Source organism: Mobula hypostoma, chromosome 5, assembly GCF_963921235.1.
Source record: "Mobula hypostoma chromosome 5, sMobHyp1.1, whole genome shotgun sequence".
NCBI classification, from domain to species: domain Eukaryota; kingdom Metazoa; phylum Chordata; class Chondrichthyes; order Myliobatiformes; family Myliobatidae; genus Mobula; species Mobula hypostoma.
The window spans coordinates 6,665,706-6,693,278 of NC_086101.1; the positions used below are offsets into that span (position 1 = coordinate 6,665,706).

Consider the following 27,573-nt stretch of genomic DNA (forward strand, 5'->3'; position numbering starts at 1 on the left):
TTAATAACTTTGCTTAGATTCCTGCTATTGGGATGCCAATGGTCAGTCTCAGTCAGTTGAGATCTGTGTTTGATTTATTTCAGGAGGAAGCTCGTCGGAAGAGAAGGTAGGACATGGTCTTTACTGGATAGTTCAAATGTCGCTGATGCTCAGTTTATAATTGCATGTCTAATATTTACAGGATCAGTGATGATGCCCAGTCATTGTCAGTAACAGATGGTGCCCTACTGGCTGAAAAATTCTATCACCCCTATTTGTTCGACATAACGTTGGGAGAAGCGTTTGATGTTATTAAGCGAGGTAAAACATACAGATACATTTGTCCTTATTTCAGACATAAATAATAATTTGGCTGTAAGAATAGGCTGAAGGGGAAGTGAAGTTTATTCCGGCAACAACCCCACCTGCAGGGAGGCATCACCGTCACGTGATCATCTGGAGATGTCAGACCCCTGAACACACCAACACTGGGGCAAAATATAACCACTTCACGGAACTGTTAGATAAACCACAGCGTCCTGATCTCATTCATGCTGGACAAAATATGTCAATGCATGTGCTTGCATCCTGCCACAGTAGCTCTGGAATTAATATTTCATTAATGACATTAAAGGGGATAAAATCTGTTACCACTGTGGTGACAAGGATTGTCAGAAAAATACACCAGGCCTTCGAGCTGCTCACCGTGTCTGACCTGTCCGTGACCGCAGTCTGATTGACTCAACTCTGCCCCCTGCTGGACTCGCGAGTCTCACTGTTGTTATCAAACCAGCACATTGAAGCATCGTCAGACTGAGCCCGGACACACCGATCAGCATTGACCTCGGTGAATGATGGGAGAAGCTCACACAGCATAACCGGTCTGACGAATCTCCCTCACACACATACACAAGAAGCATTGGCAGATTATAGTCAGAGCATCAGCATTGAGCATTGTTATTTTCCTCAGTGACATGGAAACTATTCTCTCTCTTCAGACACAGTGAAGGTTTTTACTTGAACAATTCACACACATGTCACACAGTGCCAACAAACATTGGGCATGTGAAGACACACTGTAACATAAAATACTTCAATATCCACCCTTACCTTCAATGTGAACACACACTCACTGATATTTACCACAACCAACACACACTCACACACAGTGACAGATATCCAATATCCAAATGCACCATCAGAGTGGGGCACATCACCAGGGAAACAGGCACATTTCCGTGTGTTTGTCCAATATTCCTCTAACCATTTCCTATCCGTGTACCTGTCTAAATTTATTTTACAATATATTAATTATACCTGTTTCTACGGCGTCCTCTGACAGCAAATTTCACTTGTACCCACTTCCCTCAAAGATTGCTTAAAAAACTCTCTCCTCAATCCCTGCCCTCTGCTTTTGGACTCTGCTATTCTGGGGAAAGAGACCATGTGTATACACTTTACATCTGCCCTCATGATTTTATATACCTTGAAAAGGGGTCCCCCCTCAACATCCAACGCTCCAGGGAAATAGCCCCAGCTTATCCAGTCTCTGCTTTTAACCCAAGCCCTCCAGCCCTGGTAACATCTTCCTGTAATGACATCCTTCCCAGAGTCGGGGACCCAGAAATGCACAGAATACTCCAAGTGTGGCCTATGATCAACATCAAAGGCCTTGGTGAAGTTCATGTGGACAATGTCTACCACCCTGTCCTGGTCAATCCTCTCTGTCACCTCTTCAACAAACTGGAATTTGTGAGACGTCATTTTCCATGCACAATGCCATGCTGACTGTCCCTGATCAGTCCTCGTCTTTCCAAATGCTGTTCGATCCTGTCTCTCAGAAACTTTCCCACCACTGACGTTCGGATTACGGACTGGACTTCCCTACTATGTTCTCCCCGTGACTGTGTGGGTTTCCTCGAGGTGCTCCAGTTCCTCCCACAGTTCAATTATCCTGTTGTTAGGCTCAGATTAAATCAGGGGTTGCTGGGTGATGTGGGTCATTGTAACTTGTCCCATGGTCAGGCTTGGATTAAATCAGGGGTTTCTGGGTGGTGGGGGTCATTGTAACTTGTCCCATGGTCAGGCTCGGATTAAATCAGGGGTTTCTGGGTGGTGGGGGTCATTGTAACTTGTCCCATGGTCAGGCTCGGATTAAATCGGGGTTTCTGGGTGGTGGGGGTCAAAGGGCCGGAAGGGCCTATTCCGTGCTGTATCTCAATAAATAAATTACAGCTGATGAAAGTGCAGTAGACATCGCCTCCATGGAGTTTAGCGAGGGATTTGACAAGGTAGCAGAGAGTTAGATCACATGGGATACAGTATGATCTGGAATAGGATACAGAATTGTCTGGGTGGAGTCCTGTGACCAGCGGTTGTGCTGCTGGGATCGGTGCTGGGTCCACTGTTTTTCATCATTCATATGAATGATTTGCCGAGAATGTAGCTGAGGTGTTAAGTAGGTTTGTGAAGGACTCTAAAATTGGTGGTTTCATGGACAGTGAAGAGGTTATTTATTTATTTAGATACAGTGTGAAACAGGCCGTCCCAGCCCAATGACCTGCTCCACCCAGCAACAGTCACTCTTCAACGTTAGCCTAATCAAAGGAGATTTTACAATGACCAATTAACTTCCTAACCAGTTTGTTTTTGTACTAGAGTCATAGAGTGACAGAAAAGTACAACACAGAAACAGGCCCTTTGGCCCATCTAGTTCATGCCATCACATTTAAACTGCCTACTCCCATCAACCTGCACCGTGACCATAGTCCTCCACACCTCTGTGATCCATGTATCTGTCCAAACTTTTCTTTAACCTCCAGTTGTAGTCCTGTCGCATTTACTCTCCTCATAATTTTGCATACCTCTCTCAAATCTCCCTCAGCGTACTACCTTACAAGGAATAAAGTCTTAACTTGTTCCATCTTTCCTTATAAATCAGGTCCTCCAGTCCGAGCAACATTTCTGGAAATGTTCTCTGTTCTCTTTTATCCTTATTTATATCTTTCTGGCAGGTAGGTGACCAAAACTATACACAATATTCCAAATTATGTCTCACCAACATCTTACACAACTTCAGCATAACATCCCATCTCCTGTACTGAATACTTTCATTTATGAAGGATAATGTGTCAAAAGCTTTCTTTTATGACTCTAAATAAGAGAAAATCTGCAGAAGCTGGAAATCCAAGCCACACAGACCAAATGTTGGAGGAACTCAGAAGGTCAGGCAGCTTCGATGGAAATGCATAAACCGTTAATGTTTTGGTCTGAGATTTTGTTTGTGTTGTTTTGGATTTCCAGCATCCGCACTCTTTCTTGCCTTTATGATTTTGATCACTCTGAACTGTTCTGGTTATGTATCTGCAGGAAGGATGTTATTAAACTGAGAGGGTATAAAACAGATTTACAAGGATGTTACTGGACTGGAGGGTTTGGGTTATAAGGAGAGGCTGGATATTTTGGGACGTTTTCCTGGAGCTCAGGAGGCTGCCAAAGGAAACTAGAGGTGGGTACAGTTACAATGATTTATAAGACATCAGGACAGAGCATAGAACATAGAATAGTACAGCACATTACAGGCCCTTCGGCCCACAATATTGTGCCGACCCTCAAACCCTGCCTCCCATATAACCCCCCAGGATAAATTCCTTCATATACCTGTCTAGTAGTCTCTTAAACTTCACTAGTGTATCTGCCTCCACCACTGACTCAGGCAGTGCATTCCACACACCAACCACTCTCTGAGTAAAAAACCTTCCTCTAATATCTCCCTTGAACTTCCCACCTCTTACCTTAAAGACATGCCCTCTTGTATTGAGCAGTGGTGCCCTGGGGAAGAGGCGCTGGCTATCCACTCTATCTATTCCTCTTATTATCTTGTACACCTCTATCATGTCTCCTCTCATCCTCCTCCTCTCCAAAGAGTAAAGTCCTAGCTCCCTTAACCTCTGATCATAATGCATACTCTCTAAAGCAGGCAGCATCCTGGTAAATCTCCTCTGTACCATTTCTAATGCTTCCACATCCTTCCTGTAGTGAGGTGACCAGAAATGGACACAGTACTCCAATTGTGGCCTAACCAGAGTTTTACAGAGCTGCATCATTACATCGCGACTCTTAAACTCTATCCATTGACTTATGAAAGCTAACACCCCATAAGCTTTCACACCATAAGCTACCCTATCTACCTGTGAGGCAGCTTTCAGGGATCTGTGGACATGTAGCCCCAGATCCCTCTGCTCCTCCACACTACCAAGTATCCTGCAATTTACTTTGTACTCTGCCTTGGAGTTTGTCCTTCCAAAGTGTACCACCTCACACTTCTCCGGGTTGAAATCCATCTGCCACTTCTCAGCTCACTTCTGCATCCTATCAATGTCTCTCTGCAATCTTTGACAATCCTCTACACTATCTACAATACCACCAACCTTTGTGTCATCTGCAAACTTGCCAGCCCACCCGTCTACCCGAACATCCAGGTCGTTAATAAAAATCACGCAAAGCAGAGGTCCCAGAACAGATCTTTGTGGGACACCACTGGTCAGAACCCTCCAATCTGAATGTACTCCCTCCACCATGACCCTCTGCCTTCTGCAGGTGAGCCAATTCTGAATCCACCTGGCCAAGCATCCCAAGATCCCATGCCTTCTGACTTTCCGAATAAGCCTACCGTGTGGAACCTTGTCAAATGCCTTACTAAAATCCAAATAGATCACATCCACTGCAGTACCCTCATCTATGTGCCTGATCACCTCCTCAAAGAACTCTATCAGGCTTGTTAGACACGATCTGCCCTTCACAAAGCCATTCTGACTGTCCCTGATCAGACCATTATTCTCTAAATGCCCATAGATCCTATCTCTAAGAATCTTTTCCAACAGCTTTCCCACCACAGACGTAAGGCTCACTGGTCTATAATTACATGGACTATCCGTACTACGTTTTTTGAACAATGGGACAACATTCGGCTCCCGCCAATCCTCCAGTATCATTCCCGTGGACAACGAGGACATAAAGATCCTAGCCAGAGGCTCAGCAATCTCTTCCTTCGCCTCATGGAGCAGCCTGGGGAATATTCCGTCAGGCTCCGGGGACTTATCTGTCCTAATGTATTTTAACAACTCCAACACCTCCTCTCCCTTAATATCAACATGCTCCAGAACATCAACCTCACTCATATTGTCCTCACCGTCATCAAGTTCCCTCTCATTGGTGAATACTGAAGGGAAGTATTCATTGAGGTCCTCGCTCACTTCCACAGCCTCCAGGCACATTTTCCCACCTTTGTCTCTAATTGGTCCTGCCTTCACTCCTGTCATCCTTTTGTTCTTCACAGAATTGTAGAATGCCTTGGGGTTTTCCTTTACCCTACTCGCCAAGGCCTTCTCATGCCCCCTTCTTGCTCTTCTCAGCCCCTTCTTAAGCTCCTTTCTTGCTTCCCTATATTTCTCAATAGACTCATCTGGTCCTTGCTTCCTAAACCTCATGTATGCTGCCTTCTTCCAGCTGACTAGATTTTCCACCCCACTTGTCACCCATGGTTCCTTCACCCTACCACTCTTTATCTTCCTCACCCGGACAAATTTATCCCTAACATCCTGCAAGGGATCTCTAAACATCGACCACATGACCATAGTACATTTCCCTGCAAAAACGTCATCCCAATTCACACCCGCAAGTTCTAGCCTTATAGCCTCATAATTTGCCCTTCCCCAATTAAACATTTTCCTGTCCTCTCAAATCCTATCCTTTTCCATGATAATGCTGAAGGCCAGAGAATGGTGGTCACAGTCCCCCAGATGCTCACCCACTGAGAGATCTGTGACCTGACCCGGTTCGTTACCTAGTACTAGATCTAGTATGGCATTCCCCCTGGTTGGCCTGTCCACATACTGTGACAGGAAGCTGTCCTGGACACACTTAACAAACTCTGCCCCATCTAAACCCTTAGAACTAATCATGTGCCAATCAATATTAGGGAAGTTAAAGTCACCCATGATAACAACCCTGTTATTTTTGCACCTTTCCAAAATCTGCCTCCCAATCTGCTCCATTGTATCTCTGCTGCTACCAGGAGGCCTATAGAATACTCCCAAATAGAGTAACTGCTCCCTTCCTGTTCCTGACTTCCACCCATACTGACTCAAAAGAGGATCCTGCTACATTACCCACCCTTTCTGTAGCTGTAATAGTATCCCTGACCAGTAATGCCAGCCCTCCTCCCCCCCCCATCCCTTTTAAAACACTGAAATCTAGGAATATTGAGAATCCATTCCTGCCCTGGTGCCAGCCAAGTCTCTGTAATGGCCACTACATCATAATTCCACGTATGTATCCAAGCTCTCAGTTCATCACCGTTGTTCCTGATGCTTCTTGCATTGAGGTACACACATTTCAGCCCTTCTACCTTACTGTCTTTACACCGTTTATTCTGTTTCTCTTTCCTCAAAGCCTCTCTATATGTTAGATCTGGCTTTACTCCATGCACTTCTTTCATTGCTCTATTGCTCCGGGTCCCATCCCCCTTGCAAATTAGTTTAATCCCTCCCGAACCATGCTAGTAAACCTACCTGCAAGGATATTGCTCCCCCTCGAGTTCAGGTGCAACCCATCCAATCTGTACAGGTCCCACCTTCCCCAGAAGAGATCCCAATGATCTAAAAATCTAAAACCCTGCTCCCTGCACCAATTTCTCATCCACGCATTCAACTGCCACCTCCTCCAATTCTTACCATCTCTGTCACGTAGCACTGGCAGCAATCCTGAGAACGCCAGCCTTGAGGTCCTGTTCTTCAGCCTTCTGCCTAGGTCCCGAAACTCACACTTCAGGACCTCATCCCTCTTCCTGCCTATGTCGTTGGTACCAACATGTATCACGACTTCTGGCTGCTTTCCCTCTCGTATCAGGATGTCATGCACCGAGTCAGAGACATCCCGGACCCTGGTACCCAGGAGGCAACAAACCATGCGAGTGTCCTTCTCAAGTCCACAAAATCTCCTGTCTGCTCCTCTGACTATAGAGTCTCCGATGACGACAGCTCTCCTCTTCTCCGTCCCACCCTTCTGCAGACTGAGTCCCTGGCACCGTGGCTCACACTTGGTTGGACGTCACCGCCAACAGTATCCAGGATGGTAAACTTATTATTCAGGGGAATGGCTACAGGGGTGCTCTGCACTCCCTGTCTGCTCACCTTCGCTTTCCCCCCTCTGACTGTCACCCAACGACCTGCTTCTGACAGCCTAGGTGTGACTACCTCCCTGTAGCTCTCATATTCGACTGCCTCATTCTCCCTTATCAGTAGAAGGTCATCTAGATGCTGCTCCAGATTCCTTACACGGTCTCCCAGATCGCCCAGCCGTATACACTTCTGGCAGATGTGACTCTGCGGGAGAGGGGAGTTCCACCAAGACTGCCACATCTCACATGAGAGGCACATCACCGTCTCAGGAGGCATTGTAAAAACTAACTGCGAGCTAGCTTGTCCTCCGCCTCTTCTCGTCAAAGCCACTCGAGTCAAAGCCTCAAAGCTCCACTCCTTCACTGGCCCACTCACACACTGGCCGCTTCGCTTGAGCTATCCCTCTATTTATCTGTTTGAGCTTTTCAAAATGCTTGGTCACCTGACCTCGACTGCCCAATCAGCTGCTTTCTGCTGAGTCTGAGCTATTCAAATCTTGTTTGTCTAATCAACAGCTTTCTGCTGATCTATTCAAATCTTGATTGACTTGATCGCACAGACTAACTGCCAAAACTGCCAGAATCTCTCGAGTCAAAGCCTCAAAGCTCCACTCCCTCACTGGCCGCATTCAGGAAAGGCCTCATAGCTCTCGTTTTTTTTCTGGACACTGGAACTAACCAGCTCCCCTCCACCACTACTGTCCTCCGCTTAGCGGAACTTGTCTTCACTCTCAATAATTTCTCCTTGGGCTCCTCCCACTTCATTTAGACAAGAGGTGTAGCCATGGGCACTCATGTGGGTCCCAGCTATGCCTAACTGTTTGTTGGCTACATGTTCCAAGTCTATGTTCTAAACTCACACTTGTGACCATCCCCCACTTTCCCAACACTACATTGACGACTGCACTTGTGCTGCTTCCTGCACCCATGCTGAACTCGTCAACTTCATTGACTTTGCCTCCAGCTTTCACCCTGCCCATTTCTGATACCTCCCTTCCCTTTCTTGAGCTCTCTGTCTCTATCTCTAGAGAGAGCTTATCCACAATGTCTATTACAGACCCAAGGACTCTCACAGCTACCTGCACTATACCTCATCCCACCCTGCTTCTTGTAAAACTGCCATCCCCTTCTCTCAATTCCTCTGTCTCCTCCGCCTCTGTTCTCAGGATGAGGCTTTTCATTCTAGAATGAAAGAAATATCCTCCTTTTTCAAAGAAAGGAGCTTCCCTTCCTCCACCATCAACACTACCCTTAACCGCATCTCTTTCATTTCACGCATGTCTGTTCTTAGCCCATCCTCTGCCACCCTACCAGCGATAGGGTTCCTCTTGTCCTCAACTACCATCCTGCCAGCCTGCGTGTTCAGCAAATAATTCTCCGAAACTTCTGCCATCTCCAATGAGATCCCACCACCAATCACATCTTTCTCTACCGTCCCACGCAACTCCCTTGTTTGTCCCTCCCCACAGATCTCCCTCCTGACACTTATCCTTGCAAGCGGAACAAGTGCTACACTTGCCTCTACACGCTGTCTCTCAATACCATCCAGGGCCCTAAACAGTCCCTCCAGCTGAGGTGACACTTGACCTGAGTCTGTTGGGGTCATATGTGTCTGGTGTTCCCGTTGTAGCCTCCTGTATTCAGCGAGACCCGATGTAGTTTGGGAGACCGCTTCACCGTGCATCTACGCTCCGTCCACCAGAACAGGATCTCCCAGTGTCTATTTCCCATTCCCATTCTGATATGTCCTCCACTGTCGGGATAAGGCCACACTTGGGTGGGAGGAACAACACCTTTTATTCCACTTAGGGAGCCTCCAACCTGATGGCAAGAACATTAATCTTAAACTTCCAGAAATGCCCCCAAACCACCCTTCTCCTTTTCCCATCCCCTTTTCCCTCTCTCAGTTCATCTTGCCAATCAACTTCCCAGCTTGTTACTTCATCCCTCCCCCTCCAGGTCTCACCTATCACCTGGTGGCTCTCCCTCCCTCCCCACACCCACCTTTTAAATCTACTCCTCAGCCTTTTCTCTCCAGTCCTGCTGAAACGTTGACTTTACTTTTTTCAATGGATGCTGCGTGGACTGCTGGGTTCCTCCAGCATTTTGTATTTGTTGCTTGGACAGGTACGTAGGTAGGAAACGTTTAAAGGAGTATTGGCCAATATAGGCAAATGGAACTAGAACCATTTGAGTTGGTCGGCACGAATGAATTCGGCCTTACCTGCATTTTAAATGCCTCCAGTGTTCATTCACCTCATCCTCATCCAGCTGTTGCTCCATCCATTCCTCACATCAGTCTACTGTTAACCCCCGCCTTTCTATCCATTTTTGAGGAAAGGTGTCGGCTTGAAACATCGACTGTACATCTCCCTTAACACATGCTGCTTGACCCGCTGAGATCCTCCAGAATTTTGTGTGTATAGATCGGGGAAAATCCGATCTCCGTGTCGAGTAAATTCAACACTCACAACACGCTGGAGGAACTCAGCAGGTCGGGCAGCATCCCTGGAAACGATCAGTTGACGTTTCGGGCCGGAACCCTTCGTTTGCTGCCCGACCTGCTGAGTTCCTCCAGCCTGTTGTGAGTGTTGCTCTGACCCCAGCATCTGCAGATTATTTTGTGTTTATGATGTAGAGTAAATTCTCTTGAAGATGCTGGTTGTCCATCCGCTGTAGTTTGGTAAAACCCCGGGAAAGTGTCCGGTCGGCCACCCGACTGAGCCTGAGGCCCAGCGGCCTCTCCTCCGGTCTCGGGGCCGCGCTGCCCGAGTCTCCCCCCGATCCCCGGGGACTCTCTAATTCTCTGCTTCTCCCCTCAGTCTCTGTCACCCTGGATGTGGAAACGGCGAGTCCGCGGCTCGAGGTGTCTGAGGATCGGAAGAGTGTGAGACGGACCGAGACCCGGAGGGATCTCCCTGACACCGGGAAGAGGTTCACAGACCGGCTTTGTGTGCTGGGATCGGAGGGATTCACATCGGGGAGACATTACTGGGAGGTGGAGGTGACGGGGAATCGGCGCTGGTATCTGGGAGTCGCCGCAGAGTCTGTGGAGAGGAAGGGATCGGTCAGACCGAGTCCGGAGACCGGATGCTGGACCATCGGGCGGGTTAATGTCAAGATGAAGGTTCTCACCTCCCCTGAGTCCGGTCTCCCTGCCGGTCCCATCCCCGGAAGGGTGGGAGTTTATCTCAGTTACCAGTCCGGGACAGTTTCATTTTACAACGCGGAGACCAAGTCCCATCTCCACACCTTCACTGGGAATAAATTCACGGGGAAACTTTGTCCTTTCTTCAGGACTGTTAATACAAACGAGTGGCTGAGAATCTGCTCCGGTTCCGCTCCGGGTCTGTAAACGGGTCGGGTCCGGGACCGGCGTCAGGAGTAAGTCAGTGTAAATATAAATGTGCAGAGAGTGAAATAAACACGACGTGAGAATTATTGATCCATTAATTTTAACTCGTTCATCGCATCCGTCAACGGAACAGAAACACCGCGGATTCAGCAGCAGCCGCGGGCGGCGGGTCCTGAGCTCCCCGGCTTCCCCGGGTGCTGAAGTCCACCGGGACTGACCGGGTAACTGGGACAAGTGGTGGTGGTGCTCACTGAAAGGGGGAGGTCAGGGTGAATCTTGGTAATGTGGGACTTGTAGTGGTGGTTATAAAGCGCCGGAGACTCAGATAAAATCTATGGAGGGAAATGGACAGTTGGCGTTTTGGCTCGAGGCCCTTCATGTGGTCTGAAAGTCAGAGAGGAGATGACCGGTGCAGAATGGTCGAGAGAAGGATGGAGACAGAGCTGGCAGGTGATGGGTGGATCCAGGTAGATGAGGGAGGGGTGGAGTGTGGAAATGTGTCAGAAACTGGGAGGTGAGAGGTGTCAGTGACAAAGGGCTGAAGATTTTGGAATCTGACAGGAGGGGAAAGTGGAGCCCGGAGTAAAGGGAGGGAGGTGGGAAGGAGTGTGTGGGTGATGGGCAGGTGGAGAGGGTGGGGAGGAAGGGGAAAGAGATAGGTGATGGGGCTGGTGGATCAGGAGGAGAGAGACAATTAAACAGGAAAAGTAACAGGGAGAGAGCGACAACCAGAAGTTTGAGAATTCGATGTTGATGCCGTCTGGTTGCCGGACACCCTGATGGAACATGAGGAGCCATTCCTCTAATTTACGAGACAAACAGCCGGGATCTCTACATTGAATCAGATATTCATTTTAAGCCCATAAGATAAAGAACCAGAAGTAGGCCATTCGGTCCATCGAGTCTGCACTGCAATTCAATCATTGGGTGATCCAATTTTTCCAGTCATCCCCATCCCCTGCCTTCTCCCCATACCCTTTGATGCTCTGGCTAATCAAGAACCTATCAATCTCCGTCTTAAATACACTCAATGACTTGGCCTCCACAGCTACTTGTGGCAATAAATTCCACAGATTTAGCACAGTCTGACAAAAGTAATTTCTCCAGTTATCTGTTCCAAATGGACATCCTTCATTCTTGAAGTTGTGTCGTCTCATCCTAGAATCCCCTACCATGGGAAATAACATTGCCATATCTAATCTGTTCAGGTCCTTTAACATTCGGAATGTTTCTATGAGATCCTTTTCATTCTTCTGAACTCCAGGGAATACTGGAGTATTCAGTTTTCAATACAGGTCAAGAGCTGCCAGATGTTCCTCATACGGTAACTCTTTCATTCATGGAATCATTCTCATGAAACTTCTCTGAACCCTCTGCAATGTGAGTATATCCTTTTGTAATAAGGAACCCAATACCGCACACAGTACTCCAAGTGTGGTCTCACTAGTGCCTTATAGAGCCTCAACATCACATCCCTGCTCTTATATTCTATACCTCTCGAAATAAATGCCAACATTGCATTCGCCTTCTTCACCACCGACTCAACCGCGAGGTTAACCTTTTGGGTATTCTGCACAAAGACTCCCAATTACCTTTGCATCTCTGCATTTTGAATTCTCTCCCCATCTGAATTCTGCCTTATCTCCTCTTTAAATACCTCCAGTCCTCACCCCATTCTCATCTGGATCGATTTGTTGCTGCACTCCTTCTTAATACCCATTTCCACTGCTGTCTCCCGTCTTTCTTTCCAACCCGGAGGTAAGGTCTCGGCTTGAAACATCGACTGTACATCTCCCTTAACACATGTTGTTTCATCCGCTGAGATCCTCCAGAATTTTGTGTGTGTTGATCAGGAAAAATCCGCTCTCCATGGCGAGGAAAATCCCGGGAAGATGTTGGTTGTCCATCCGCTGTGTTTGGGTAAAACCTCGGGAGAGGGTCCTGTCGGCCACCCGATTGAGCCTGAGTCCGTGGCTCGAGGTGTCTGAGGATCGCAAGAGTGTGAGACGGACCGGGACCCGGAGGAATCTCCCTGACACCGGGAAGAGGTTCACAGTCTCGGCTTGTGTGCTGGGATCGGAGGGATTCACATCGGGGAGACATTACTGGGAGGTGGAGGTGACGGGGAATCGGCGCTGGGGTCTGGGAGTCGCCGCAGAGTCTGTGGACCGGAAGGGATCGGTCACACCGAGTCCGGAGACCGGATTCTGGATCATCGGGCGGATTAATGACGAGATGTGGGTTTACACCTCCCCTGAGTCCCGTCTCCCTGCCGGTCCCATCCCCGGGAGGGTGGGAGTTTATCTCAGTTACCAGTCCGGGACAGTTTCATTTTACAACGCGGAGACCAAGTCCCATCTCCACACCTTCACTGGGAATAAATTCACGGAGAAACTTTATCCTTTCTTCTGGACTGTATATACAAACGAGTGGCTGAGAATCTGCTCCAGTTCCGCTCCGGGTCTGTAAACGGGTCGGGTCCCGAGACCGGTGACAGGAGTAATTCAGTGTAAATATAAATGTGCGGAGAGTGAAAATGTGAGAATTATCGATCCATTCATTTTAACTCGTTCACTGCATCCGTCAACGGAACATAAACACTGCGGTTTCAGCAGCAGCCGCGGGCGGCGGGTCCTGAGCTCCCCGGCTCCCCCGGGTGCTAAAGTCCACCGGGACTGACCGGGTAACTGGGACAAGTGGTGGTGGTGCTGACTGGGAGAGGGAGGTCAGGGTGAGCCGGGATCTCTACGTTGAATCAGATATTCATTTTAAGACCATAAGATATAGAAGCAGAAGTAGGCCATTCGGCCCATCAAGTCTGCTCCACCATTCAATCATGGGTTGATCCAATTCTTCCAGTCATCCCCACTCTCCTGCCTTCTCCCCATACCCTTTGATGCCCTGGCTAATGAAGAACCTATCTGCCTTAAATGCATCCAATGACTTGGCCTCCACAGCCGCTCGTGGCAAAAAATAACACAGATTTACCACTCTCTGACTAAAGTAATTTCTCCGCATCTCAGTCCTAAAAGGACGTCCTTCAATACTGAAGTCATGCCCTGTTGTCCTAGAGTCCCCTACCAAGGGAAATAACTTTGCCAAATCCAATCTGTTCAGGCCTTTTAACATTCAGAATGTTTCTATGAGATCCCCCTCATTCTCCTGAACTCCAGGGAATACAGCCCAAGAGCTGCCAGACGTTCCTCATACGGTAACCCTTTCATTCCTGGAATCATTCTTGTGAATCTTCTCTGATTCCTCTCCAATGTCAGTATATGCTTTCTAAGATGAGAAGCTGCTCACAATACTCCAAGTGTGGTCTCACGAGTGCCTCAGAGCCTCAACATCACATCCCTGCTCTTATATTCTCTACCTCTAGAAATGAATGTCAACATTGCATTTGCCTTCTTCACCACCGACTCAACCTGGAGGTGAACCTTCAGGGTATCCTGCACAAAGACTCCCAAGTCCCTTTGCATCTCTGCATTTTGCATTCTCTCCCCATCTAAATAATAGTCTGCCCGTTTATTTCTTCCACCAAAGTGCATGACCATACACTTTCCAACATTGTATTTCATTTGCCACTTCTTTGCCCATTCCCCTGAACGATCTGAGTCTCTTTCCTCAACACTACCTGCTGCACCACCTATCTTTGTATCATTGGCAAAGTTAGCCACAATTCCACTAATCCCATAGTTCAAATCATTGATATACATCGTAAAAAGCAGTGGTCCCAACACCAACCCCTGTGGAACTCCACTGGTAACCGGCAGCCAGCCAGAATAGGCTTTATTCTCACTCTCTGTTTTCTGCCAATGAGCCAATGCTCCACCCATGCTAGTAACTTCCCTGTAATTCCATGAGCTATCTTGCTAAGCAGCCTCATGTGCGGCATCTTGTCAAAGGCCTTCTGAAAATCCAAATGCACCACATCTACTGCATCTCCTTCGTCTACCCTGCTTGTGATTTCCTCAAATATTTGCAGTAGGTTAGTCAGGCAGGATTTTCAGGTGTAACCCGTCCTTTATATACAGGTCGTACCTCCCCCAGTGATCCAGGAACCCGAAACCCTGCCCGCTACACCAGTCTGTCAGCCACGCATTAACATGCCTGTTCGTGCTATTCTTGTGCGCGTTGGCACTTGGCACAGGCAGCAATCCTGTGATTACTACCCTGGAGGTCCTGCTTCTCAGTTCCCTACCCAATTCCCTGAACACTCTCTTCAGGACCTCTTCCCTTTTCCTACCAGTGTCATTGGTACCAACGTGTTCCAAGCCTTCTGGCTGGTCACCCTCTCCCTTCAGAATACTCTGCACCCGATCCGAGACATCCCGTACCCTGGCACCTGGGAGGCAACACACCATGCCAGTATCTCTATCAGGCTGACAGAACCTCCTGTCTGTTCCCTTCACTATGAAATCCCCTATGACTACCACATTCCTCATCTCCTTTTCTCCCTTCTGCACCACAGAACCAGGCTCAGTGCCAGAGACCCGATCGCTGTGGTCATCCTCTGTTGCGGTCACCCCCTCAACAGCATCCTAAACAGACCCAGTTCATAGTCATAGTCATAGTCATAGTCATAGTCATGGTCATACTTTATTGATCCTGGGGGGAAAGTGGTTTTCGTTGCAGTTGCACCATAAATAATAAATAGTAATAAAACCATAAATATTTAAATAGTAATATGTAAAATTATGCCAGGAAATAAGTCCAGGACCAGCCTATTGGCTCACTGTGTCTGACCCTCCAAGGGAGGAGTTGTAAAGTTTGATGGCCACAGGCAGGAATTACTTCCTATGACGCTCTGTGTTGCATCTCGGTGGAATGAGTCTCTGGCTGAATGTACTCCTGTGCTCAACCAGTACATTATGTAGTGGATGGGAAACATTGTCCAAGATGGCATGCAACTTGGACAGCATCCTCTTTTCAGACACCACCGTCAGAGAGTCCAGTTCCATCCCCACAACATCACTTCACACTCAGGAAATGCAGGAAAAACACAGCAGGTTGGTCAGGATCTGTGGAGAGAGGAACAGACTTCACGTTCCATGTCGGTGACCTCTCCTGGAATTGATTCAAACACTGCCTGGTCTGTTGTGGGTTTCAAGCAATTTCAGTTTTGTTTTAGTTCTTCCAGCATCTGATTCAAGAGAAAAATGGGATTGCAGTGTAATTTCCTCCGGAAGGTGGATGAAGAAGAAAGAATGTGCTCGGAGAGGGGAGTGGACCATTCGAGAAATCGATGCTCAGGTTGGAACTACCCGGAGAGGTACGGTGAAGGGTAGAGAGACGTGGACATGATATTTTGGAGCCGGAAGTGTGGCAACACATGCAGGCTGATCCCAGCACAATCCTCGGGCAGACTGTGTTGGTCATTGACACAATGGAGAAATGTAAATGGTGACGCCCCCTGTGTGTATTTGTGTGTGGCGGAGACAGAGAGAGAGAGTCTGAGACTTGCTCCAGGCTCCCCAGGTAGATGCAGTGATGATGTTTCTGGTAATGGGAGAGTCAGGATGAGGAGGCACAGTGAGGGGACGACCAATCAGAGGTGAATAAATGTATTCACCCAGCTCATAATCTAACAGGGCTCTGCACATTTACGCATTAACTATGTTGAAGAGAGACGTGGATTGAGTTTTGGATACAAGGTGAATCAGTAGAAATAGCATTAGCACAGGGAAGTGGTATTAATCATGTCTAATGGGAGAGCAGATGTGAGGGGCTGAATGGCCTTCGTGCTTCTGTTTCTGATGTTCTTCGGAGCAGTGTACAGACTGACCAGAGAGAGGATAGAAGGGTCTGGGGAATAAATAGAGGTGTAAAGCAGGAAGGTGAAAAAGAGATTAAATATCAATTACTTAAATCATCAGGCGAATGTCTTTGACACTGAAATGGGGAATCTTGATGCAGCAGAAGACTGTGAGGTGTCGGATACACTGGGATTACTCAAACACGGACGCAGGAAAACTTCCTGACTTCACTCCTGTACAGACCTGCCCCGATGAAAGGTCCCACTCTTCCTCATTAGACTGATGGAGGTAGACAGCACGCACACCGGCCCTTCAGCGTAACATGTCCCCGACAACCAAGGTGGCTTTCTCAGCACCTCCCATTTGACAGCATTTGGTCAAAATTCCTCTTAACGTTTTCAAACAGGAACTTGTCTGAATGTCTTAACGATGTTTCAGTTCAATCAGTGTCTCCCATTTCCTCTGGCAGTTCATCCCATTTACCGACCACCAACATTGTGGAAAATTTGCCACTCAGCTCCCCTGCTGACCTTTACCCTCTGAGCTTAAATCTATATCCTCTAGTTTTAGACTCCCCTCCCCTGGGGAAAGACTGTGACCATCGACCTCATCACTGCCCTGCAGGATTTCATAAAGCACAATAATGTCAACCCTCAGTCTCCTTTGCTTCAGGGAAAACAGCTCAGGTCGATCCAGATTCTCTTGAAGCCCTTGAGCCCCGGTAACATTCCTGTGAATCTTGTCTGCACACATTCCAGCTGAATGTCATCCTTTCTACAGCTCGGTGACCAGAACTGCACCCAGTACTCTAATTGTGGTCTCACCAATGTCTTGTACAGCTGTAACATGACAAACCATCTCATGTACTTAATGCCCCGATCGATGAAGGCCAGCATATCATACACCTTCTTCACTACACTGTCTACCTGTGTCTCTACTCTCAGGAACTATGTACTTGTTCCCCTGGGTATTTCTATTTTACAACACTCCCCAGTTCCCTGGTATTCACTGTGTACATTCTGTCCTGGTTTTAACTTCTCAAAATGTGTCACTTTGCAGATTTCTGTGTTGAATTCCTTCTGACATTCCTATGCCCACATTCCCAGTTGTTTGAGGTCCAGTTGTAACTTTAGACAATCTTCACTATCCACCACATGACCAGTTTCACTGCCATTCGCAGTTTACTCCTCATGTCACCTTCATTGTCAATGAAAAAGACACAAAGATACAATTATGTGATTCATTACTGGCTGAATACAATTTCAGTAAGAGATCTATCAATTCCATTTGCAATAAATACCCAGAATCTCTCAAACTTCCCAATTATTACTCTGAGTTTCAGTTTGAAAGCTCAGTCTGAAGGCCAGAATTACATTCATTCCCTGTGGGGCTGTGTTGGGTGTTCCATGTGTGGTCTCATCGGGACCCCCACGTACAAAATGATTTTTCTTGGACTAAACTCCACTATGTTAAAGTTAACATGCTGGTTAATGCCTGATTTTCTTTTGAAATGTTAATCTTCATTGATGTTAATTCAGTAGAAAATTCAGACTGTGTACAAATAACACACACTCCTATTGCATTATTTATACCAGCTGGTGTTGCAATATTATACTTTCCATCCCTGGGTCCGAACCGTGCCCTGCACACAGAACACATACCATCACACTTGGGAGACCATGCTGGCCTCATTGAGGTGACTGATGACCCAGTTTCCCAAGTGAGTGATGGAGAGTGACCAGATTGATTCTGTTTGTTTTGTGTTTGAGATGTACAGCATGGAAATAGGCCCTTTGGCCCCACTTCTTCAAACTAACCCAGATGCTGTTCTGGGCATTGGTCTGTATTTGGCCCCAGTCGCTGTAAACCAGGGGTTTCCAACCTGAGGTCTATGACATTAAAATGGTTGTGAACCCCTGCTCTGAAATTTCCTATCGTTGTACTGTCGATTTATCTATTAAATGTTGTCATTGTACTTTCCGCCACCTCCTCCCCTGACAGCTCATTCGATAGACACCCACTGCCTTTGTGTGAAAATGTTGCCCTTTAGTTCGCTGTTAAATATTCTCTTGCTCACTGACTAACAATGCCACCAACATTGTCATCCAAGCCATTAATATAAATCACAAACAACGATGGACACAGCACTGAACCCACGGCTGAGCACTGGTCACAGGCCTCCAATTAGCAAAACAACCCTTCACTACCACCCTCGGCTTCCTACCACAAACTGATTTAGTATCGAGTTGGACAGCTCACCTGGGACCCCATCCAGAGGGCCTGTTCCTGTGAATCTGAATCAGAATCTGGTTTAATATCACTGGCACATGTTGTGAAATCTGTCATTTTGCAGCATCAGTACCTTACAATACATAGTGATAAAACATGTAAGTTACTGCAAATAGTTTCTATAAAAAACAGATCAAATAAATTGTGCAAAAAGAGAGGGGGAGAAAGACACTGAGGAAGTGTACATGGGTCCTTTGTGCACTCAGAAATCTGATGGTGGACGGGACGAAGCTGTTTCTGAAATGTCGACTGTGTTCCCTCAGGCTCCTGTACCTTCTCCTTGATGCTACCAATGAGAAGAGGGCATGTCATCCGTGATGGGGGCCCTTTATGATGGACGCCACCTTTCTGAGGCATTGCCTTTTGAAGATGTTCTGGCTGCTGGGGAGTCCCATATGAATCTGACTTCAATGGTGGGAAAATTGTTGGAGAAGATCCCGAGAGGCAGGATTTATGAGCATTTGGAGACACACAATCTGATTAGGGATAGTCATGGTTTTGTCAAGGGCAGGTCTTGCTTTACGAGCCTGACTGAGATCTTTGAAGATGTAACAAAACACATTGATGATGGTAGAGCAGTGGATGTAGTGTGTATGGATTTCAGTAAAGTATGATGGAGCTGGCTGAGTTTACAACTTTCTGCAGCTTTGTGTGCCTTGACCTGTGGACAGCCTCGACCAAACAACCATCACGTTCCTGTCTGATCCCATCAACATTCACCTTGCTCCAATTCAGGACGAGTCCACAGGTATTTCCATAACTATTTTACATCTAACAGAATGATGATCACCGGTCCCAACGCGCCCTCCACCCCGCCACTGTCACGTCAAACACTTTCCCAGACTCACTTCCTGCGAGGAGGTCAAGTGCGACCCCTTTCTCCAGTTGGGCATCTGCACATTGCTTGTAAAACCATTCCAGACCACACTCACAAATTCTACCCTGTCAAATCCCTCAGCACTATGTCTGTCCCAGTCAATATTAGGGAAGCTGAAGTCTCTGACTATTACAACCCTGATATTCCAACAGTTATCTGCATTCTCCCTACACATGGGCTCTTCTGATTCTCACTGACATTTGGAATCTTATAGTACAATCCCAACGAAGTGACCATCTCTATATTTATAACTCCTACCAATATACTCTCACTGGCCGTTCCCCACAAGGATCTCTCTAAGTGCTGTGGTGATGTTCTCCCTAATCAACGTCACAACTCTCCCTCCTCTCTGACCTCCACTTCTGTCACGTCCTTTGCATCTGTGGCACAGTGAGGTGGTTTTGATCTTATTCAATGGGACAGCAGGTGTGAGGGGCTGAACAGCCTCCTCTTGCTGCTATTTCTGATGTTCAGAGCTGTGAACAGACTGAACTGAGGGAGGATAGAAGGGGTCGGGGAATGAATAGAGGTGTAGAACAGGAGGGTGGTCCCAAGTAAACAGACACCTGGCAAGTGAGTGGCTTTAAAACTGAGTTTGTAAAGGTTCAGGATCAGCCTGTCCTTGTCAGAGTGAATGGCGAGACTGGAGGGATGAGGGAACCCTGGCTGATGAGGGTTATTATCGACGACGGTCAGGGTGGAGTTGTGTGTCAGGTGAAAGCAGCTGGGATCAGGTGAATCCCTCGGAGTAGAAGGGATGCAGGAGAACACTGAAGAGGGAAAACCGAGAGGCCAAAAGGGGGTGTGAGATAGCTACAGGTAAGATAAAGGAGAGTCTACAAAAGATGCTGTAGAAAACCTACAGCACAATATAGGCCCTTCAGTCCACAAAGCTGTGCTGAACACGTCCTTACCTTAGAACTGCCTGGGCCTACCCATAGCCCTCTAGTTTTCTGAGTTCTTTGTATCCATCCAGGAGTCTCTTAAAAGACCCTATCGTTTCCGCCTCCACCACCGCCACCCCATTCCACACACTCTGTGTAAAAAAAACTTACCCCTGACATCTCATGAAATAAATACTTCTCATCTGTAGAGAAGGTGATGGAGCTGGGGAATTCAGGGAGGAGAATACGAATGTCCTGAAACATACCGTCATTACAAAGGAGGCTGGCCAGCTTAAACACACAAAGCTGAATAAATCCCAGGGTCTGACCCAGTGTATCCTCTGACACGGTGGGAATCCAGGGAAGAAATTATTGGGCCCCTAGCTGTGATATTTCAAACATTGAACACAGAACATTCTGCACACACTGTCTATGCTGACCATGATGTCATCACGTTTGCCTGCAAATGATCCCTATCCTCCATTCCCTGTCTGTTCATTTCCGGGTTTAAATGTCTGTTAAACATCATGATCGTATCTGATTCCACCACTCCCCATCCCGGCCGCGCATTCCAGGAAGATACCACTCATTGTGTCGAAAAACATTCCTTGAACATCCCGGTTCAACTTTGACGATCTTACTTTAAAGCTTTACCCTTCACGTAGTGTCCTCGGGGATATTACACTGACTGAGACTGTCTCATAATTCGAAGAATAAGAGGTGGTCTCACTGGCACAGACACAGTCTCACTGGGTATTGACAGGGTAGAGGCAGGAATGATGTTTCCCCTGGATGGGGTGTGGAACCAGGGGTCACAGACTCGCAATCAGAGGTCGCCTCAGCAGGACTGAGATGAGGAAAAATTCCTCACCAAGTGTGTGGTGAATATTTGGAACACTCAACAAAAGATTTCTGTATTTAAGGGTAACAGTGATGATGGGATGGTGCAGGAAGTTGTCACTGAGGTTAATGATCAGCCATGTTCTGAGTGAAGGGCAGAGCAGGAGCAAGGGGCCGAATGGCCACTCCTGCTCCTGTTTCTTACGTTCTTGAAACACAAATCGATCTTTGTGTCTATTAATTTTTTTGTCTTCACTCTGTTGGATTACACGGGGAAGCGGTAACCAATGCACTCTGTGTAGAGCATCCTCTGTACCCCGTGTTGACTGTATTCACTCCACTGTCTTCAATGCATGTAACAGTATGCAGAGTTTGTTGTATTCATTGTTTTTGCAGCCAGTCTGTGTAAGCGCCCGGGACACTTTACTGCATTTTGCACAGCGACTGTACCGAAATACCAGTTGTTCTTGACTACTGCGTCCAAAGCTCCTGAACACAGAACATTGAACAATACAACACAGGAACAGGCCATTCGGCCCACAAGTCTGTGCTGAACATTGTGCCTATTCAATCTCATCCCATCTGCCTGTACATGGCCCACAACCCTCCATTCCCTGTCTGTTCATGTGTCTGTCTAAATGTCACTGAAATGTTGCTGTTGTATCTGTTTCCACCACCTCCCCTGACAGCACCGACCATTCTCTGTGTAAAAAAAAACTTGCCTCATCAGTCTCCAAAAGTAGTCATAGCCGAAGGGTGGTAGTGGGGACGAGCTCCCACTGCTAAACAAATTCTCTTCATGCCGTGCGACTCAAACAGCCTCTGACAACCAGGTCCAACTCCTGGCCTTCATGTGTGGAATAGTTCTTATGCCCGGCGGAGCGGTTCTCACTGACAGCAGAAGGGGCAAAGGCGGGCCACTGGCGCCTTAAAACCAATTGCTCCGAGCAGATGGGGCTCGTTAACCAGGGATGGTAGCTCATCTAGGAGAGGGAAAACTCCGATTTCAAACGTCCGCTGCCTTGCGGCTATACCCGCTCACGGGAAAGGCTTCGGGAGTAAATCCCGAGGGAAAATCCGGAGTCGGAGTCCCGAAGGCGGCTGACTGTTGTACCCAGCACCGGCACGGCAACTCCTGTGATGCTGCTGGCACCAAACTGTATCGACTTTCGTCGTTCCTTTGGACCCGTCATCAGCACGGAGAGGTGGGGTGGGGGCGGGGGGATCCTACTGCATGGGCAAAAGTCGGATCTCCATATCAAGTCTGCCCTGGCCTGCGCCCTGGAGAGGCAGCTCCGGCTTCGCTCCAGAGACTACCAGAGGCTCGGTACCCATGGTCGACCACGACCGACATAGGCCACAGACAATCTCCTTTAAACCTTCTCCTCTCACCTTATAGTTACTCCCTGCAGTAATTGACATTCCCACGCCGAGGATGAAGATACTCCGACTGTCTATCATGTCTGTGTCAGTTGGTGACTGTTTCCTCCACAGCTGCTGAATCACCGTGTTCCCAGACTTCTGAACATATAGAATCATAGAAAACCTGCAGCATAATACAGGCCCTTCGGCCCACAAAGTTATGCCGAACATGTCCCTACCCTAGAAATTACTAGGCTTACCTATCGCCCTCTATTTTTCTAAGCTCCATGTACCTATAGAAAAGTCCCTCAAAAGACCTAATCGTAATCGCAAATACCTTGTGATTTCCTTATTATGTCAGGTCCCCTCCCTGGTAAAGAGAGGGGTGTGGACTAGAATAATTCCCCACAACTCCTGCTGGACAGTGGGGAGCAGCGGGTGTGTACTTGACTTAAGTTGGCGGAATCCGTCCCGACTGGGTGAAAGCAGAGTGTGAGAGCGAATAACTGGCCGCACAGGAAAATACACCTTCTTCTCCAGGAGTCTCCCAGAGCTGGCTGTAAAGCTGAGTCACAGAGGGTTTTAGTATTATTTTGAGAACAGAGGTATAACTAGGAAAATAAAAAGGCAAACAACAGGAATTCTGCAGATGCTGGAAATTCAAGCAACACACATCAAAGTTGCTGGTGAACGCAGCAGGCCAGGCAGCATCTGTAGGAAGAGGTGCAGTCGACGTTTCAGGCCGAGACCCTTCGTCAGGACTAACTGAAGGAAGAGTGAATAAGCGATTTGAAAGTGGGAGGGGGAGGGGGAGATCCAAAATGATAGGAGAAGACAGGAGGGGGAGGGATGGAGCCAAGAGCTGGACAGGTGATTGGCAAAAGGGATACGAGAGGATCATGGGACAGGAGGTCTGGGAAGAAAGACAAGGGTGGGGGGGGGTGGGAACCCAGAGGATGGGCAAGGGGTATATTCAGAGGGACAGAGGGAGAAAAAGGAGAGTGAGAGAAAGAATGTGTGTATATAAATAAGTAACAGATGGGGTACGAGGGGGAGGTGGGGCATTAGCGGAAGTTATTGAAGTCGATGTTCATGTCATCAGGTTGGAGGTTACCCAGACGGAATATAAGGTGTTGTTCCTCCAACCTTAGTGTGGCTTCATCTTTACCGTAGAGGAGGCCGTGGATAGACTTGTCAGAATGGGAATGGGATGTGGAATTAAAATGTGTCGCCACTGGGAGATCCTGCTTTCTCTGGCGGACAGAGCGTAGGTGTTCAGCAAAGCGGTCTCCCAGTCTGCGTCGGGTCTCGCCAATATATAAAAGGCCACATCGGGAGCACCGGACGCAGTATATCACCCCAGCCGACTCACAGGTGAAGTGTCGCCTCACCTGGAAGGAATGTCTGAGGCCCTGAATAGTGGTAAGGGTGGAAGTGTAAGGGCATGTGTAACACTTGTTTCGCTTACAAGGATAAGTGCCAAGAGGGAGATCGGAGGGGAGGGATGGGGGGGGGGGCGACGAATGGACAAGGGAGTCGTGTAGGGAGCGATCCCTGCGGAAAGCGGGGGGGGGGGGGAGGGAAAGATGTGCTTAGTGGTGGGATCCCGTTGAAGGTGGCAGAAGTTACGGAAAATAATATGTTGGACCCGGAGGCTGGTGGGGTGGTAGGTGAGGACCAGGGGAACCCTATTCCTAGTGGGGTGGCGGGAGGATGGAGTGAGAGCAGATGTACGTGAAATGGGGGAGATGCGTTTAGGAGCAGAGTTGATAGTGGAGGAAGGGAAGCCCCTTTCTTTAAAAAAGGAGGACATCTCCCTCGTCCTAGAATGAAAATCGTCCCTTCAGGATCAATATCTGTGTGTGGAGCCATGGGCGATTGGTGAAGTCTGATAACAGAAAATACTCTGCAGATGCTAGGGTCATAGCGAACAACACGTTGGAGGAACTCAGCAGGTCGGGCAGCATCCGTAGAAACGACCAGGGATGGGAGCTCAACGTCCAGGGATATTCAATATTCATGAGGGATAGACATGAAGGAAGGGGAGGTGGGGTGGCGTTGCTGGTTAAAGAAGAGATTAACGCAATAGAAAGGAAGTACATAAGCCGGGAAGATGTGGAATCGATATGGGTAGAGCGGCGTAACACTAAGGGGCAGAAGACGCTGGTGGGAATTGTGTACAGGCCACCTAACAGTAGTAGTGAGGTCGGAGATGGTATTAAACAGGAAATTAGAAATGTGTGCAATAAAGGAACAGCAGTTATAATGGGTGACTTCAATCTACATGTAGACTGGGTGAACCAAATTGGTAAAGGTGCTGAGGAAGAGGATTTCTTGGAATGTATGCGGGATGGTTTTTTGAACCAACATGTCCAGGAACCAACAAGAGAGCAGGCTATTCTGGACTGGGTTTTGAGCAATGAGGAAGGGTTAATTAGCGATCTTGTCGTGAGAGGCCCCTTGGGTAAGAGTGACCATAATATGGTGGAATTCTTCATTAATATGGAGAGTGACATAGTTATTTCAGAAACAAAGGTTCTGAACTTAAAGAGGGGTAACTTTGAAGGTATGAGACGTGAATTAGCTAAGACAGACTGGCAAATGACACTTAAAGGATTGACGGTGGATATGCAATGGCAAGCATTTAAAGGTTGCATGGATAAACTACAACAATTGTTCATCCCAGTTTGGCAAAAGAATAAATCAAGGAAGGTAGTGCACCCGTGGCTGACAAGAGAAATTAGGGATAGTATCAATTCCAAAGAAGTAGCATACAAATTGGCCAGAGAAAGTGGTTCACCTGAGGACTGGGAGAAATTCAGAGTTCAGCAGAGGAGGACAAAGGGCTTAATTAGGAAGGGGAAAAAAGATTATGAGAGAAAACTGGCGGGGAACATAAAAACGGACGGTAAAAGCTTTTATAGATATGTAAAAAGGAAAAGACTGTTAAAGACAAATGTAGGTCCCCTGCAGACAGAAACAGGTGAATTGATTATGGGGAGCAAGGACATGGCAGACCAATTGAGTAATTACTTTGGTTCTGTCTTCACTAAGGAGGACATAAATAATCTTCCAGAAATAGTAAGGGACAGAGGGTCCAGTGAGATGGAGGAACTGAGTGAAATACATGTTAGTAGGGAAGTGGTGTTAGGTAAATTGAAGGGATTGAAGGCAGATAAATGCCCAGGGCCAGATGGTCTGCATCCTAGAGTGCATAAGGAAGTAGCCCAAGAAATAGTGGATGCATTAGTGATAATTTTTCAAAACTCGTTAGATTCTGGACTGGTTCCTGAGGATTGGAGGGTGGCTAATGTAACCCCACTTTTTAAAAAAGGAGGGAGAGAGAAACCGGGGAATTATAGACCGGTTAGCCTAACGTCGGTGGTGGGGAAACTGCTGGAGTCAGTTATCAAGGATGTGATAACAGCACGTTTGGAAAGCGGTGAAATGATCGGACAAAGTCAGCATGGATTTGTGAAAGGAAAATCATGTCTGACGAATGTCATAGAATTTTTTTGAGGATGTAACTAGTAGAGTGGATGGGGGAGAACCAGTGGATGTGGTATATTTGGATTTTCAAAAGGCTTTTGACAAGGTCCCACACAGGAGATTAGTGTGGAAACTTAAAGCACACGGTATTGGGGGTAAGGTATTGGTGTGGGTGGAGAATTGGTTAGCAGACAGGAAGCAAAGAGTGGGAATAAACGGGACCTTTTCAGAATGGCAGGCGGTGACTAGTGGGGTACCGCAAGGCTCAGTGCTGGGACCCCAGTTGTTTACAATATATATTAATGACTTGGATGAGGGAATTAAATGCAGCATCTCCAAGTTTGCGGATGACACGAAGCTGGGTGGCAGTGTTAGCAGTGAGGAGGATGCTAAGAGGATGCAGGGTGACTTGGATAGGTTGGGTGAGTGGGAAAACTCATGGCAGATGCAATTTAATGTGGATAAATGTGAAGTTATCCACTTTGGTGGCAAAAATAGGAAAACAGATTATTATCTGAATGGTGGCCGATTAGGAAAAGGGGAGGTGCAACGAGACCTGGGTGTCATTATACACCAGTCATTGAAAGTGGGCATGCAGGTACAGCAGGCGGTGAAAAAGGCGAATGGTATGCTGGCATTTATAGCGAGAGGATTCGAGTACAGGAGCGGGGAGGTACTACTGCAGTTGTACAAGGCCTTGGTGAGACCACACCTGGAGTATTGTGTGCAGTTTTGGTCCCCTAATCTGAGGAAAGACATCTTGGCCATAGAGGGAGTACAAAGAAGGTTCACCAGATTGATTCCTGGGATGGCAGGACTTTCATATGAAGAAAGACTGGATGAACTGGGCTTGTACTCGTTGGAATTTAGAAGATTGAGGGGGGATCTGATTGAAACGTATAAGATCCTAAAGGGATTGGACAGGCTAGATGCAGGAAGATTGTTCCCGATGTTGGGGAATTCCAGAACGAGGGGTCACAGTTTGAGGATAGAGGGGAAGCCTTTTAGGACCGAGATTAAGAAAAACTTCTTCACACAGAGAGTGGTGAATCTGTGGAATTCTCTGCCACAGGAAACTGTTGAGGCCAGTTAATTGGCTATGTTTATGAGGGAGTTAGATATGGCCCTTGTGGCTACAGGGGTCAGGGGGTACGGAGGGAAGGCTGGGGCGGGGTTCTGAGTTGGATGATCAGCCATGATCATAATAAATGGCGGTGCAGGCTCGAAGGGCCGAATGGCCTACTCCTGCACCTATTTTCTATGTTTCTATGTTTCTATGTTTCTATGTTTCTGGCCGAGACCCTTCGTCAGGACTGAAGAGGGAAGGGGCAGAGGCCCTATAAAGAAGTTGGGGGGAGGGTGGGAAGGAGAAGGCTGGTAGGTTCCAGGTGAAAAACCAGTAAGGGGAAAGATAAAGTGGTGGGGGAGGGGAAGCAGGGAGGTGATAGGTAGGAAAGGTGAAGAAGGAATAGGGGAAAACACAATGGGTTGTTGAAGGAGGCGGAATCAATCATGAGGGAAGTGATAGGCAGCTGGATGTGGGGGCAGAGTGAAAGTGGGAT

General features: G+C 47.6%; 1 protein-coding gene across 1 annotated transcript in view; it reads left to right on the forward strand.

Moving 5' to 3' along the window:
• The window catches only part of LOC134346428 (uncharacterized), a 69,097-nt gene extending 56,114 nt beyond the window's left edge, over nt 1-12,983 (forward strand). The window contains 4 exon segments of the mRNA XM_063047798.1: nt 84-106; nt 182-300; nt 9,982-10,093; nt 12,563-12,983. Of these exon segments, the coding sequence (XP_062903868.1) occupies nt 84-106; nt 182-300; nt 9,982-10,093; nt 12,563-12,983 (675 nt within the window).
• Nucleotides 12,984-27,573: the final 14,590 nt, after the last annotated feature.